At 46.7% G+C, this 16,722-nt stretch overlaps 1 protein-coding gene across 2 annotated transcripts in view; it reads left to right on the forward strand.

Annotated features, from left to right (window-relative positions):
- The window catches only part of BASP1 (brain abundant membrane attached signal protein 1), a 72,743-nt gene extending 68,315 nt beyond the window's left edge, over positions 1-4,428 (forward strand). For both annotated transcript variants that reach the window (XM_035124990.2, XM_060278033.1), the window contains exon 2: positions 3,527-4,428. In XM_035124990.2, coding sequence (XP_034980881.1) covers positions 3,536-4,273 — 738 coding nt within the window. In that variant the 5' untranslated portion in view covers positions 3,527-3,535 and the 3' untranslated portion in view covers positions 4,274-4,428. The remainder of the gene's footprint in view (positions 1-3,526) is intronic.
- Positions 4,429-16,722: the final 12,294 nt, after the last annotated feature.

Below are 16,722 nucleotides of genomic sequence, written 5' to 3' on the forward strand. Positions count from 1 at the left end.
TATGGGATACAGATTATTGTACCCACGGTGAGGGCTGTGAGTCCAAGACGTCTTCTTGGGCTCAGAAATCTCACTGCAGGTGAGGGCCACAAGCTCCTCTCCTTGTGTCACAGGAGGCCCAGTGAAGAATAACCATGTATAAACCAGTCTTGCACATGCCAGGCACATGTCCCAGGCTCGTAAACGTGTGTATATATATATATATATATATATATATATATATATATATATATATATATGTAAAAAGGGCATGTGGGCATGACTCCACTTTTCACCAAAACCGCTTGACCGATTGAGGTGAAATTTTGACACATCACATGCAAATGTCCAAAGGATCTTATAAAGTTTGCTAAGACAGATGTCACACCTCCGCCAGGTAAAACCCCCCCAAAAACCCTGTTCCAGAATGCATCACACAGCCAAAAGTGCATGCTGGGAAAAAGAAGCCAGAAGCTGCGTCTCTGAGGACAGGGCCAAATCATGACGTCACCCCATGACATGGTATAACCGCCACAACGGCCACTACCCCTCAAAGGCACACGGCGGGAGATAGGCCGAGCCCCACAACCGCCGCACCCACCCCACTACGCAATCCCCCCGTTACTGCCACCACAAACCGGACCTCGCCCTCACAACAGCAACCCCGCAAGGCAGGCCAGGCCCCATGGCCGCCGCTGCAGCCGCCCGGACCCCACCCCCAACACAAAAACCTTGCGCCGCTTGCCGCCACCACAAACCGCACCTCACCCCACGGCCTCCGCTACCTCCACCTCCACTGCCTCCACCACAGGCCTCACCCCAACACCATGACCGGAACCCACTGCTACCGCCACCACCACAGGCCGGACTCACCCACCACCGCATAAACGCCGCAAGTCATGCCAGACCCTGGCAACACCACCGCCACAGCCCAGACCCCGGGATGGGGGGGAAGAGGGGGCAGGAAAATTTATGGATCAGGACAGGGTGGGGGAACTAACAGGGATGAGCTGATGGGTGGGGGATCAGGATTCCTCATGAGTCAGCCAGGGGGGTGGGGAAAGGAGGGGGTGGGATACTTCATGGGTCAGGCCAGGGTGGGGGGGTTCACAGGGATGAGTCAGGTGATGAGGGGAGTAGGGGGAGGGATAGTTGATGGATCAGGACACCCTGGGAACAGTCACAGGGATGACCCGGGGGAAGGGGGAGGAGGCGGCGAAATACGTCATGCCTTGGGACACCCTGGGGGGACCCCCAGGCATGGTCACAGCAACACATAAAACATTTCAACTAAATGAAGGGGGACTCTGAAGGTGAGGGAAGTCTGAAGGGGGACTCTGAGGACCCATTTCACAGACTAAGTCACAGCAACGCGTGACCGGGCCAGCTAGCCATGGATGAATGATGCTTGCGTGAATCTATAAATCATGATTTACAAAGCCTCAGATGTCCAAATGCGGACATGGACTTGCCAAAGCAGACTCTTCTAAATGAAAGGGTTGACTATGTTTTCTAGAAATATCAGGTTTAGAATTACGGAATGCCTACTTTATGGGACGGGGATTATTTGGGATAGTGATACCACCAGACCCAGGATCTGGTTTACAAAGCAATTTCCCCCTGCATCCCTAAAAAAAGTTAAATAATGGTGAGTAAAAATATTACCCACTGTTTCATTTGTAAGGAAAATATGTAAGTGTTTAAAAATAGTAATACAGTGGAGCCTTGGTTTTCGAGTGTCACGGAAGCTGAACAATTCAGAACCCGAACGCCAAAAACCCAGAAGTAATTGCTTCCATTTTTGAATGTGCCTCGAAAGTCAAATGACTTCCGATGCACGTTTTTCATTTCCCCCCCCCCATTGACTTTGCAGCCAGCCCATTGATCCTCGGTTTTCGAACATTTTGGAAGCTGAACTGTCTTCCAGAATGGATTGCGTTCGAAAACCGAGATTCCACTGTAATAAATGTTCTGAGAGGTAGGGATATTCTGCTACATCTCGCTTCGGATACTATATGCAATGCCTTGGCTTGTAGCTATGTGTAGATTTTAATGCAGAGTCTGTCTCCCAGCCACAACTGTGAGTGTTAGAAAAAGGAAGAAGAGGCTTGCCTTCTGTTGCAGATTCCCATTTTTCTGGCTTTCTAATCTAGCCACCTGTGCCAAGGTATTACTGTTCAAAGTCTTCTTAGAGACAGAATTTGGACTTTGGGTGGTTCTGATCTATGAAATGAACAGTTACAAGAAGGAGCAGAAGGCTACATTAATCAAACCTTTGTCTTCTAAGGCATTCTGGATTCCGGCTCTCGAACCTCCGCCAGAATTTGCCTGGAGTGAAATTTGCAATCTGGAAAGTTCTGCTCAGGTTGAATATCTGTAGGAATTCTGAGGGCTGGTAAAGAGAAGGTAGATAATGAAATTAGTCCCAGGGAACGGTCTGAAGGCACATGAGGCCACCGTAAGTGCCATCTGCTTAATGATGTTTGCACATATGGTCAGGAGCTGTAGCTCAGAAGGTTTGCATGCAGAAGGTTTTGGGTGCAATCCCCAGTATGTCACAGCTAGTTAGGGATGTTGGGAATTGTAGTCCAAAAACAACTGGAGACCCAAGTTTGGGAAGCACTTAGCTAGATGAACCAGTGGCTTTCTTCCTATGCTCCATTGTATACATTTATACCTGTCAAGGCTTCAGGGAATCCTATCCCTCTCACAGTGGGATGCCAAGAAGTAGATGAACAATAAGAGTTCTTACCAGTTGTTTATTCAGTATTCACAGAGACGAAGGAATGCGGTCTCTTGTAGATAATGGCGTTGCTCCGAGTAAAGTCCCACCCCCTCAGTCCCTCCTATTCCACATCATCCCTGCGCCTGCTGATCTGTGCTTTCTGCGTCTGAGCTTTCTGTTCTACTCCTCTCAGGACATGCCTGCTCCTAGGAGAGGCAGGGTCAGGAATGCTTTCTAGAGATACTGAGTCTGTTAGGTGTTTCTCCCCTGGTGCTGTTTCTCCCTCCAATATTTCCAAGCTTCTCCCCTCTGCAGCCTTTGAACTATGATCTTCTGTAAACCACTGTTCTAAATCTGTGCTGTCCTCCTCTTCTCGGGAAGGTGCAGAAAGAGGAGTGGGCGGTCCCCAATAATAAGTTCCTTATTTACTATGAGTGTATGTGCACTATAGACTTAAAAGGGTGTAACTATTGTTTCCTTTCTCCCGAGGAATCCAGGGAACTATAGCACTGTCATGTGGGGGCGGGGCAGGATGGGGCTCCAAGAGAGAATGATCAGCTGTCCTTAAACTACAACCTTATTTAAGGAAAGTCACAACAAGTCAGACAAAGTAGAAAACAAACATAAATTTGGAATGTAGGTACCAGTTACACCCGCAGTCTGCGGTGGTGTAAATTGCTCATCGTTCCCCTCTCCGCAACGAATTCCAATGCTGGTGTGAGAAGAAAGCCACCAGTTCATGAGTGTTTTGTGTTTTGACCCTGGCTCAGAACAAGGTGTCCTTCTTTCTGGGTAACCCTCTTTCTCTTTCCTTGTCCTCAGGGCTCCAACATGGGAGGCAAACTGAGCAAGAAGAAGAAGGGCTACAATGTGAACGACGAAAAGGCCAAGGACAAGGACAAGAAGGCTGAGGGGGCGGCCGTGGAGGAAGGCGAGGCTCTGAAGGAGAACGATCAGAGCCAGGCCACCACAACGGAGACGGCAGAAGTGAAGGAGAATAACCAGGAGGATAAGCAGGGAGACAAGGAGGCCAAGAAGGCGGAAGAGAAAGAAGGGGAGAAAGAGACGGCTGCCCCGAGCCAGGAAGAGCCCAAGAAACCTGAGCCGGAAAAGCCCGAGGCTGTCGCCGATGCCAAGGCTGAGGCTCCGAAGAACAACGAGCAGCAGGCGCCCAAGGCGGAGGAGCCCAGCCCTGCCGCTCCTCCTCCAGCCAGCAGTGACGCGCCGAAGCCTTCTGAGCCCAGCAGCGATGCAAAAGCTTCCCAGCCTTCAGAAGCCACAGCTACTAGTAAAGTAGATGACAAAGGCAAGGAGGAAGGGGAAGTCAAAAAGACTGAGGCTCCTGCAGTGCCCACAGCCCCCCAAGAAACTAAAAGTGAAGTGGCCCCAGCTTCAGACTCAAAACCTAGCAGCAGCGAGGCTGCGCCTTCTTCCAAGGAGACCCCGGCAACAACAGAAGCACCTAGTTCTACTCCTAAGGCCTCGGAGCCTGCGGCCCCGCCAGAAGAAGCGAAACCATCTGAAGCCCCAGCAACTAATTCGGATCAAACCATAGCAGTGAAAGATTAAAATTGGACAGCCTATTGGGAAACGAAATGGTGGCAGCAGCAGCAGCGACGACGACGACAAATTAACCACTTTAAACAACCTGTGTATTTTTATTATTATTATTACCTCTCTCTCTCTCTCTCTCTCTCTCTCTCTCTCTCTCTCTCTCTCTCTCTCTCTCTCTCTCTCTCTTTTCCAGCTCTACTAACTCATTTCAGATCTGAAATAACGATATGTATTGCCCAGGAAAAATAAAAAAGGAAAAAAAAACAAAGTTTTGAAAAACAGATTGTCCCATCAAGTTGGAAGGAGGGAGGGGGCTGGGGTGCTGGTTCTGGCAGAGGACGGGCTGGGGTGGGAATCCAAATAGTATTTTTGTGGGGGAAATATCTAATATACTTTCTGCCGACTTTGCCAAGTCCTGTATTTCAATCAGTAGTTAAAATAAGGCAACCCAGATGTCCGAAAATGCAGTACCTCTTTTTTTTTTGTACATGAACCGCTCGGTAAATGCACTCCACCAATCTTTGGATCTTTTCCTTTCTTCTTTTTCTCTAATGGGGGGTTTGGGAGTGATGATGTAATTGAAGATTCTGCCCAGTTGGGCTCAGTGCCACACCAATCAGATCTTTACGAAAGCAGTATTTCCTGTGGTTTGTATTTTTTTTTTTTTACAGCCTTTATCATTTTGTATTTTTTATGCAGTGGATGAACGGCAGCTTTCAGACGAAACTCACACAGCTGTCCACATTTTTTTCTCAATGCCAATCCTCTGATTCTTCTTCCTCTCCAAATATTTTTGGGAGTTAAAAAAATATAAAAAAACAAAAAACAAAAACAAAAAAAACGCATTCTCATCCTACTTAGCCTACCTAGATTTCTCATGACGAGTTTAATGCATGTCCGTGGTTGGGTGCACCTGTAGTTCTGTTTATTGGTCAGTGAAAATGAAAAAAAAAAATCTGCGTTCATTGCAGTTCCAGTTTCTCTTCCATTCTGTGTCACAGACACCAATACACCACTCATTGGGGAAAAAAACAAAACGAAAAAGCAAAATGTACAATGGATGCATTGAAATTATATGTAATTGTATAAATGGTGCAACAGTAATAAAAGTTAAATAATTTAAAAACATTTAAGGTGTTAGTGGTTGCAAATTTATTCCAATTCACTCTCCTTGCTTGCATGTAGTGAAGAAATATTTGGGAGCTGTCTGCGGTAGGTTAAATGTGAGCCCCACTCTTTTCAAAGATGGCTCCCCCCGCCACTATCCCTGATATTTGACTATGCTGGCTGGGGTTAATTGGAGTCCACAGAGCCTAGCAGTGGAAAAGTGAAGGAACCTGGATGGACTTTGTCAGAACGTCAGCCAGCCTGAGGCATCAAACCAAGGGCTACAGCAAATTCAGAGTTGCAAGCCGAGGTCAGTTTTTTGAAAGGCCATGCTGGTGTAATGCGGAGACAAGTTGGTAGTAGGATTAGTGGGGCCAAAGAAGTAGAGAAAGAAATGTAGCTATGAAAGAGCAGTTAGAACAAGGAGTTCTCTGCGAGTCACATATTCTAGGTACAGTGGTGCCTCGCTTAACGAATGCCCTGCTTAACGAAATTTCCGCATAACGAAAGGTTTTTTCTAGCGGAGGTTGCCTCGCTAGACGAATTCGTTTTATGAAAAATTCGTCTAGCGAATCGCGGTTTCCCATAGGAATGCATTGAAATTCAATTAATGCATTCCTATGGGCAAAAAAAAATTCAATGCATTCCTATGGGATTCGCTAGACGAATTTTTCGTTATAAGAAAAGATCCGTGGAATGAATTAAATTTGTCTAGCGAGGCACCACCGTACTTTGCCACATATTCTAGGTACTTTTCCTCTGGTTTCCCATGGAGGAGCAGTGCCTCAAGTAGCAGGCCCTCCAAGGGTCCCTATTTTCCAGGGACAGTCCTGGTTTCTGATTTTATCTTGGAATGTTCCACTTTTCCTTTGGACATCCCTACTGGAGAATGTTGGTATGGTAGGACGTCCCTATCTTCATCAGAGAAATGTTGGAGGGTATGGAGTTATGTGAGCCCCCAAGCCAAGGAGGTAAATAACTACACAACCTCTAGAAGATATCTGAAGGGAGAAGCATTTTCCCGATAGCCAGAACCCAGGCTGTGTAGGGCTTTAAGGATCTAAACTAGCACTTACTACTGGACTTTGATAACCAGTGCAGGCATATCAGAACTGGTGGGGTGTGTTCATTCCAGCACACATTTGAACAATTGGGTCACAGCATTCTATACCGGTAGAAAGTTCTGGACTGTTTCCAAAGGCAGTCCTATAAAGGATGCATTCCAGTCGTGCTGTCTAGAGGTAACCAGAGCATGCCGGATTGTAGCCAGGTCATTGTTTTCCAGCAAAAGTTGCAGCTGGCAAATCAGCTGAAGTTAATAAATGGCCACAGCTCCCACCAGAGACTCTAAATCTGGCTGTAAAGCTAAGTCGAAGAGTACTTCCAAACCCTGAGCATGTTCCACAGGGGAGAGTGCAATCCCAGCCAAAATGGCCACTTCTCCAGCTAGCCAGGTCAGCGAGTCACCTGCTATATTGCTCAGACATAACCCGGATTGAACTTCAGTTTATCCACCTTCGTGGAGCCCAGTACTGATTCCACATACCCTTCAGGAAAGCAGTTGCCACACCAACATACAGTAGTACTTTGGTTTGCGAACAGTCTGGTTTGTGTACGTTTTGGGTTACGAACACATCAAACCCGGAAGTGCGTGTCCCGGTTTGCGAACTGTTTTTGTATCGCAACCCATTTTTTTTTTTGGTTTATGAACATTTTCTTTTGTTTACGAACAATTTTTTGGGGAGGCGCCTTGGGTTACGACCTGTTTTGGTTTACGAACGGACCTCAGGAATGGATTGTGGTCGTAAACCAAGGTACCACTGTACTGCTGACACCCAGGGCCTTTTTTCAACAGGAACTCACCAGATCTCAGTTCTGACACCTCTCAGGTGAGCACCTTTTTATTCCCAGAGTAGCTGTATGCACAAACGTAACTTGGAAGTTTATTATGGCGCAAAATTATCAAGCATGGCACTCATTCCTCAGCAACTCTTTTGAAAAATCACCCAGGGAAGAATCCATCCCTTTCAAGGAAGCATACAAAGAAATAAACAAACAAACCAACGGTATGTGTGTGTTAGAAATCAATTGTTAGTGTTTTGTTTAAAGCTGTTGCCATGGGGTGTTTCGCCAACCAACCTCAACATAGCTCTTCAGCAAACTCCTGGAGAATGTCACAGGCCTGTAGGTGTTCCTTTAGGATAAGTAGGAAGTTTTCTGGTACCCACTTGCTTTATGCTTTCGTTCCAGTCGGACACGAAGTGCCATAACATGGCTTTTAGCAGCTCCTTTCGTTTGAGCCTCAACTGTCCCTGAAGACTACAGATCCTCTTATTCAGTTTGGATTTGAAGACTTGTCCAACTGCTTGTTTGGGTGGAAGCTCACTTTGGGAAGGGAGTGTCTGGTGACTCCTACCCATAGGTGCCAGCTCCGTAGGGCTGAGGTGTCGTTCAAATATCCTTTATTAGGCATATCAAACCACACATTATCACATAAAATTTATATACAGATTATATAAAATACAGACTCAGTTGAGCAAGGCTTATCCCAGTCAGTTCCTTAACTCCAGGAAGAGTATAGATATATATAAATACTACACCAAACACTGCCACACCACCTACCAATTAAGGAGCACTAACTCTCTTTGTAATGGCCCAGCCTTTCTGCATGGACAGCACTCAAAAATTCAGCTACGGCTGTAGTAATTAGATCATCCCTGTCCGATAGTAGGACCTGAACGGTTGGTAGTTTGGAAATCAGCCAATTGAGTTGCAAGGCCTCTAATAGTTGTCTTCTGGCATGAGTTCCAAATTCACAGGAAAAGAAAATATGCTCCAAAGTATCAGGTTCCTGTTTACTACATTTGCAGAGACGCTCTGATTCTGGGAGACCCAAATATCTTCCTCTCACCATCATCGAGGGGAACATATTAAATCTGGCCAGGGCTGAGGTGTCTTCCGCCTTCCCAAAGTTTGTTGGGATGGGGCCTAGTCTGCCCAACCTTGAAGGGGCGGCAGAGGCAGAGCCGTTCCTCGCCCACCTGCCCCTCCCTTCCTCCCTCCTCCCTCTCTCTTACATTTTTTCTGCTGTCCTCCGCCACCTTGGGATATGCCGTGCAACCTGGCAGGAGGTTGCCCCAGGCCGTGAGGCGTCTGCAACAGTCGCACAACGTCATGCCGTGTGTGGTATCGCACACTGCACTCATGATGAGCCTCCCCAATGTTGGGCGCACTTTTGACATACATGCACACATTCTCTGTGTGCGCCCACACAATTTCAAAGGGGGCGAAGGTGCAAGGGGGTGTCCGTACAGTGTGCCTTCCTCTCAAGATGTTGCTTGTCAGTGGTCCACATTCTACAACACAGTGTTGGGCATCCCTGCCTGGAGTCGGAACCATGGCTGTAATCTACACTTTGCCAGGTAAGGCTGGGTTTTAGAAGACTTTATCTGAAGATACAACCCATACATCTATCCTGATTATACTGTTCCAGATACTTGTAGGTAGAACTGAGAAACCGTCACTTTCTGGTACAGATGTCCAGTGGCAGAGCTTCATGCTCTGGCATGGGGTGGTGGTGGTGGAGAGCAGGCATGGGCGGGGCTGGTGTGTGTCCTGGGGGTGGGGCGCACCGCCTGTGGGGGCAGGGTGCCACGATGGAACCCCACCTGGATCGCGCTGCCAGGGACGGTGCACTCCCCCCGCACTCCTCTTCCTTCGCCAGTGCAGATGCCCACAATTTGTGGCCTGTTCCATAGCAGCATCTTGGAAAAGCTGAACTTAACCCACAGATCTACAACCAATGCTACTGTAAAATAGATGCGGATATGTGGTTTGGGGGTGTCTGTTGCTGCATTTTGGTCACCTATTGGTACTTGCCCTAGTTGAAGAAAATAATATGAGCCCCCATGCACAGAGAAGCTGTTGAACTTTTATAAAAACACGTTTTTTAAAAAACCAACTAATGTGAAAGGATGAGAGAATACCAGGCTGCCAAGACATAGTGGAGCTTGACCCAGCAACCCTACAAGTCAGTGACTGGCTTGCTGCTCCATGTAGCAGCAAGATTGCTGGTTGGAACAGGAAATTGCCACTGGGTGCTATAAACCTTCCAGATTTGATATGCTCCTTCATTCTGAGCAATTTATCAGTGAGGAAGGCCTTGAGGGGGTTTATTGATCTGTGCCTGCCTGAATTCCTTCCCAGCACTTGGGCCTGTGTGCCTCCTGAAGACAATGAGATGTTGAGATTTCCCATTGCATCTGGTTTGCAGATAACCTGAATGGTTTGAACAAAGCAGATCACAAGACTACATCTGCTTCGGCTAACCAAACCATGCTTGCTAAATAGATAAAACTATATCCTAAGTGGAAGGTCTTTTTTGTATGAACAATGTTTGCATTAGCTAAAAAGGCAGGGTCCACTCAGTGAGGAGGAGCTCTGTATAGTAGAGGGTAAGGAATACAGACTGGCCTTCATTGTAGCTGGAGAAAGCCTTTTAAGAATCATTTGCAGAGATACCATAGCTGCCAAGTTATCCCTTTTTTTAAGGGATTTTCCCTTATGCTGAATAGGCTTCCTTGCGAGAAAAGGGAAAACTTGGCAGCTATGAGAGATACATACATCAGAAATGCACAGACTGAGCACTTAGCCCCTGAAATAACCAAAACAATACTACAACAGCAACAATACAATTTTTAAAAATGATTTTTGTGCTAATTGGTATGCACCACCAACAAAATTTAGTCAGAACCCTAGTTCAGTGCTTCAGAAAACTGCCTACAGTACTTTAGTTAGAGGTGCCTTGTGAGCTGTCTAATTCAGCTCGGGGTCCATCTGTATAAATCTGCTTCATAATCCCTGCCTCCCCCCCTACTTCACTATTGATTTCTTTTTTTAGGCAGTAACTTTTTTTCTTTTTGACAAAAGTGGATGAAATTTGCAGGCACACCCGTCTTTCCAGGTTGAATAAAGGCTACTACATTATAGACAAATGTGTTTAGAGGTTTTTGTGCTTGATTTTTATTTTATTTTTACTTTTTCTATTTTGTGGCAGAGTTTGAAGAACTTTGCAGACAAGGTCACCCCTTCTGAGAGTATATAAATCCTGTCAAATTTCAAAAGACAGCTGCAGTGTTTTTCCCCACAGGGACAGCCATTCCAGTTTTAAGCTGGGTGAAAAAGGAACCACTTTACCCTGCCGCCTTAGTGTTTTGTGGGCTGTTGATCTCAAAACGGCAGATGTGAGATAGGTGGTCCTAGGTAAGAAAACTCCATATTGGAGACAACAAAGTTCCCCAGACTGCTTCAGATCTCCATGTTTCCACTCTTGCTTCCTCATATTAATCCCGATTAGCAACCCAACAAGGCAAAAATCCATTTGAGGCACCACACTTCATTTCAGGACTCAGGATTTGTCTGAAACTGATGCACACCCCTATTATGTGGGGGTTAGAAGATGGTGGGAAGAAAGAGGGAGAGAAACTTGCACATGATGTAATGAGGACCATCTAATTGGTGTCCCGGTGACCCCCGCTTGCAAGGAACTGCAGTAATTGTGCTCGTTGGGACAGGGCAAGAGTTGGGACCACATTGGATAATAGAAGTTGGTTGCTGTGGACACCAGGCTCCTCCAAGATGACATGCCTGATGGGGAAATTACACAATGACACATAAAATGGAAAGAGGGATAACTTTCTCTTTGGCACCAGAGATATCCTAGAAATGAAGGAGGGATGGAATGCTTGTTTATATGCCCAGTGCTTATCCTGGACCCTAAAATCCACCTCCGAGGGACTTTTAGCCCTCATTGCGAGAAGCGAAGCTACAGGGAACCAGGCAGAGGGCCTTTCTCAGCAGTGGCCTATGGAATGCCTTCCCATCATATGTCAAGGAGATAAAGAACTACACAACTTTTAGAAAACATCTGAAGGCAGTACTGTATTGGCAAGTTTTTAATGTTTGATGCTTTATTATGTTTTTATATGTGCTGGAAGCCGCCCAGAGTGTCTGGAGAAACCTAGCCAGGTGAGCGGGGTATAATAATAATAATAATAATAATAATAATAATAATAATAATAATAATAATATATTGCCATGCTCCCCCCCCCACACTTCTTGAAAAGTGGGAAGATGTCCAGGAAAACTAGGAAGAAAGGACTTTGAAGGATGAAGCACTACAAGTATCCTCTAAGAATGAAAAGAGATTGTGTGACCTACCATTTGTATTCTGCTACAGCTACTTGATGTTGAGCCAACACAGCTTCTTTTAGCTCTTTTTCTTTTTTTTAATGCATGCTTCATAGGAAGTTAGCAATTCAAACGGTGCTAAATGGATCGCCCTAGACATGACTGCCTCCAAGACACAGGGAAAACGCAGGGAAGGGAACACCACAACTAGCTTTCTTGCACTTCTTTGACAGTTTATGCCATCTGTGCATGGCAAGCTCCCTCTACAGATGAATCTGGCCACCATGACCTTGTAATGTGGATGTTTATGGGTGCCTCAAAATGGAGATGCTCTCTCTGAAGCAATCCTATCAAAGACCATGTCTGGTCTACACAGAAATCGTGATTGCTTTCCATTCCGACTTGCATTCCAGTGTTAATCCACTTGCATTTGTACCAGTCATTGAATACAGTCATTGAATCTTTGGACCAAAACAGTGTGGGCACTTATCAATTTACAATTATGCTGATGTGATGTCTAGCTCTTCTAAACCATTCTTAGCATTCATGTAGAGCTTTACAGGGTTCAAGATGCATCACATCACATAAATATTATTTTCTTATTAAACGTAGGGTGAAATGAGATAGCAGCTTACCTAATGCCACCTATGTGAGTTCATGGCACAAGTAATACTTGAACCCGTGACTTCCTGATTTGCTGGTCAGTTGCTAAGCCAGTATAAGCCTTCTCAAAAAGGCTAAAATGACCCCAGACAAAGTTAGGACCCATTTAAAAAACAACTCACCTTAGTTTCAACCCTTGTCATCTTCCAAGAACTATCAGCTATGTTAGCAATGGAGTTTCCATACTCGGAGGCAATATACCTGTACCTCCTACTACCAGATCCTGGGGTAAACAATTGAGGGTGGCTATTATGTTTTTACCCCATTACAGTAAGAAACCTGCAGTGATGTAGCATGGGTTGCCAGGGCCCAGGACAAGGCAGGATCGGCGGGTGGGAGGGAAATGGATAGAGTATGAATGTGCATTCAACTGCCTAACAACGTCCATATCACCCAGGAGATTGCAGCCGTAGAGATAAGAAGAGTCATTCTGCTGTCTTGGGAGATTGCTTCCTGGTTCATATGGAGAAACAATTTTCAATAGAAACCAGCAATGGAATTGTGGCAGCACCAGCTGTTCAAATTTAGCATCCCTAACAATTTTGCGTCTAGGGCAACCGCCCCTGTGGCCCCTCCCAAATTATGCCACTGGAAACCTGAGATAATGACAGAAGTATTTTTTAAAGTCTGCATGCATATACTTCTGTTTGTTTGTTTGGATAATTTATATACCATCCTATATAATAATGTCCATGTTGTCCCTGCGTCCAGTTGTCCCGTGTGTCCCTGGGGTACTGTGCATGGGCCCCAGGGACACAGGGATTGGACAGCAGAGACGATGTACACACACGCACACACGCTCTCCCCCCCCCGCCAACTGCCGCTCCCGGCCGGACAAGCGCCTCAGTGTGCTTACGCTAAAGAGTGAGGAGGAGGAGGCTGCTTTAGCCCCCTTCCCCCCCCCCTACGACCAGCAGACGCCCCTCGCGGCTCCTCACGGGCGTCGCCATAGCCTCTGGCTGGCTGCTGGAAGAGGAGGAGTAGGCTTGCTGGCCCTGGGATCCACCCACCGCCGCCTCCTTTCCGCCCCTTGGCTGCCTAAGCCCCGACACCTCTCCTTTTCCTAGCGGCGCCCATGGTGTCCTGGCCGAGGTGGTGGCGCCGCGGCCCCGGCTTCTGCCGAGACACGCGCTCTAGCGCCCGTTTTTAAACGGGCTGAATTCCACTAGTTTAATTATAATAATCTCTAAGCATGTAACACACAGTGAAAATTAAAATCAGTCAAAACTTTAAAATTGCAATTCAACTATAATGCCTGCTAGGGGGGAAATGTCTTCATTAAACGCCAGAAGATCAACAAGGAGGGGACTTGTCTGACTTCAGCAGGAAGGAAGTTCCATAAAGTTGGACCCATGGAGCTGAATTCCAGGCTCCTGGTGGAGAACCAGTGTGGTGTAGTGGTTAAGAGCAGTAGACTCGTAATCTGGGGAACCGGGTTCGTGTCTTTGCTCCTCCACATGCAGCTGCTGGGTGACCTTGGGCTAGTCACACTTCTCTGAAGTCTCTCAGCCCCACTCACCTCACAGAGTGTTTGTTGTGGGGGAGGAAGGGAAAGGAGAATGTTAGCCTCTTTGAGACTCCTTCGGGTAGTGATAAACCGGGATATCAAATCCAAACTCTTCTTCTTCTTCTTCTTCTTCTTCTTCTTCTTCTTCTTCTTCTTCTTCAAGCGGGATATCAAATCCAAACTCTTCTTCTTCTTCCTCTTCTTCTTCTTCTTCTTCTTCTTCTTCTTCTTCTTCTTCTTCCTCCTCCTCCTCCTCCTCCTCCTCCTCCTCCTCCTCCTCCTCCTCCTCCTCCTCCTCCTCCTCCTCCTCCTCCTCCTCCTCCTTCTTCTTCTTCTTCTTCTTCTTCTTCTTCTTCTTCTTCTTCTTCTTCTTCTTCCCATGCATCTGAGCCATGGTGGACCACTAACAGTGACTTCCCCCAAAATCTCAGTTAACAGGCAGGGATATAAGGGTGGTCCTTGAAGTATCTTCAACCCAAATTGTTAAGTATCATATAAATTAATACAAGAACCTTGAACATGGACCAATAGCATGTGGGCAGCCAGTGCAAGATTTTGAGCATTGGAGTAATGTCCTGACAACAGGTGTGGGAAGCTTGTGGCGCTGTGGTCTAAACCACTGAGCCTCTTGGGCTTGCTGATCAGAAGGTCGGCGGTTCGAATCCCCGCGACAGGGTGAGCTCCCGTTGCTCCAGCTCCTGCCAACCTAGGAGTTTAAAAGCATGCCAGTGCAAGTAGATAAATAGGTACCACTGCGGTGGGGAGGTAAACGGCATTTCCATGCATCCTGGTTTCCATCACGGTGTCCCGTTGTGGCCAGAAGCGGTTTGGTCATGCTGGACACATGACCTGGAAAGCTGTCTGTGGACATATGCCAGTTCCCCATAGTTGCCTTTGACTGGACATAACCATCCAGTGGTCCTTTATCTTTACCCTGGCAATAGTCTGTTCTCATCAAGAGTCTAGCCACAGTGCACCAAAATCACAATTGGCACTATGAAAGGCACAGACATCTTCCACTGCAGAATGGTTTTCACAATAATGGGTGGGGAGACAGGAGTGCAAAAGATGGATTTATGGCAAAGCCCTAAAATAATCTCCAAAATAAGGAAGATCAAACCAATCAAACCATTATGTTAAGCTACAGGTAGGTAGCCGTGTTGGTCTGACACAGTCAAAATAAAAATAAAAAATCCTTCCAGTAGCAGAAGAAGTGTCTGAAGAAGTGTGCATGCACACGAAAGCTCATGCCTATGACAAACTTAGCTGGTCTCTAAGGTGCTACTGGAAGGATTTATTATTATTATTATGTTAAGCCAGGGGTCCCCAGACTTACCCGGCTTTGGGCCGGTGCCCACTGTGCTGATCGCGCAGCGGGCCGTAGGGCAGGGGAGTGTGCGCGCAGCGGGCCGTAGGGCGGGGGAGTGCATGCCCACACACTTCCAGGTCAGAAAAATAGCCGAAAATCGTTTGTTTGCATGTGTATGGGCCTCCCCTGACCCGGAAGTGCACCGGAAATGACCTCTTCTGGGTCGGGAGAGGCCCATACACATGCGCACAAATGATTTTCGACGCTTTTTTCAGATCTGGAAGTGTGCCGCCGCGCTGCGCGCCGTAAGAGCGGGCGGCGGCAGCGGGCAGCGGGGGTCGTCGCGGGCCGGATTGGGAGGCCAATTGGGCCGCATCTGGCCCGTGGGCCGTAGTCTGGGGACCCCTGTGTTAAGCGATGGAACATAAACAGCTAAGCAGAATAATCAGCTAGCTGCTTAAAATATAGCAAAGAAGGTTTTGAACCAGACTTGTATTTTTCAAGATGTTTTTGAACCTCAAGGTTCCTGAGAAGCTTATAGGGCAGTGATGGTGAACCTATGACGCGCGTGTCAGACGTGACACGCAGAGCCCTCACTGCTGGCACGCGCCCCATCAGCCCATTCGCACTGTTGTTGTTGTTGTTGTTGTTGTTGTTGTTGTTGTTTTCCCCCCATTTGTTCTCCCGCTCCTCCTACAGCTTGTCTCCACTAGAGCTTGTCTCTGCTACAGCTTGTCTCCACTGTTAAAACCTGGATCCTTTTTTGGTGGTGTTGTTGCTGGTAGCCAGAGATTGGTTTTTTAACCCTTTTTGTGCTGTTTTTTTTCTGGCGCTTTGGCAGACTATGATTGGATGTAACAGTGTTCATTTTTTAACCCGTTCTGTGCTGGGGATTTTGGCGCTTTGGCAGACTATGTTGGTGATGCATGTTAGTTCCAGCGAAGGTATTATTTCTGTTCTCTTTCCCCCCCAAAAAGCACAGCAACTTTGGGGCACCCCCCATAAAAAAGCAAAGCAACTTTTGCACCCCCCCAAAAAAACCTCCAAAACTTTGGTCAGCAGCTCCCCCCAAAAAGCTCAACAACTCTGGGCACTTTGTGATAAATAAGGGTTTTTTGGTTTGGTTAATTAATTAATTAGTTATTGGTTTATTAAATTCAGTTATATATTACAATTATACATTTTTGTTATTTAAACTATAAATATCGCGAAATTATGGGTTTTTTTCTCTCGAAGTGACACACCACCTGAGTTATGCTTGCTTTTTGGTGAATTTTGACACACCAAGCTCAAAAGGTTGCCCATCACTGTTATAGGGCATTTCTCACCTGAAGTAAGAGTAACAAGGGACAAACATCCCCGAAATAGCTTGCTGTTATTGATCTTCAGAAACGCACATCAGCAATTGAACATATCGACAGATTTCCCTAGAATGCATTTTCTGTAACATGTGCAGTGATTGTGGGGTCCAATGGGCTTGGATCGGCACCTTATGCTCCATGTGCACCCAAAAATGCTCTGAAATATGCAGCGGTTCCTAGGCAGGCTAGACAATGTGCAAAGGTTGCTCTAGAAAGGTGGGACACCGCTAAAGCGAGTGGATTAGGCTTTGCTTGCCTGCCTTTCTAATGTGGTTGAGCTTTGCAGCTGCTGGGGAACAAATCTAGAGAGGTTTTGCTCTCCGCCCAA

Source organism: Zootoca vivipara, chromosome 8, assembly GCF_963506605.1.
Source record: "Zootoca vivipara chromosome 8, rZooViv1.1, whole genome shotgun sequence".
In the NCBI taxonomy this organism is placed as follows: Eukaryota; Metazoa; Chordata; class Lepidosauria; order Squamata; family Lacertidae; genus Zootoca; species Zootoca vivipara.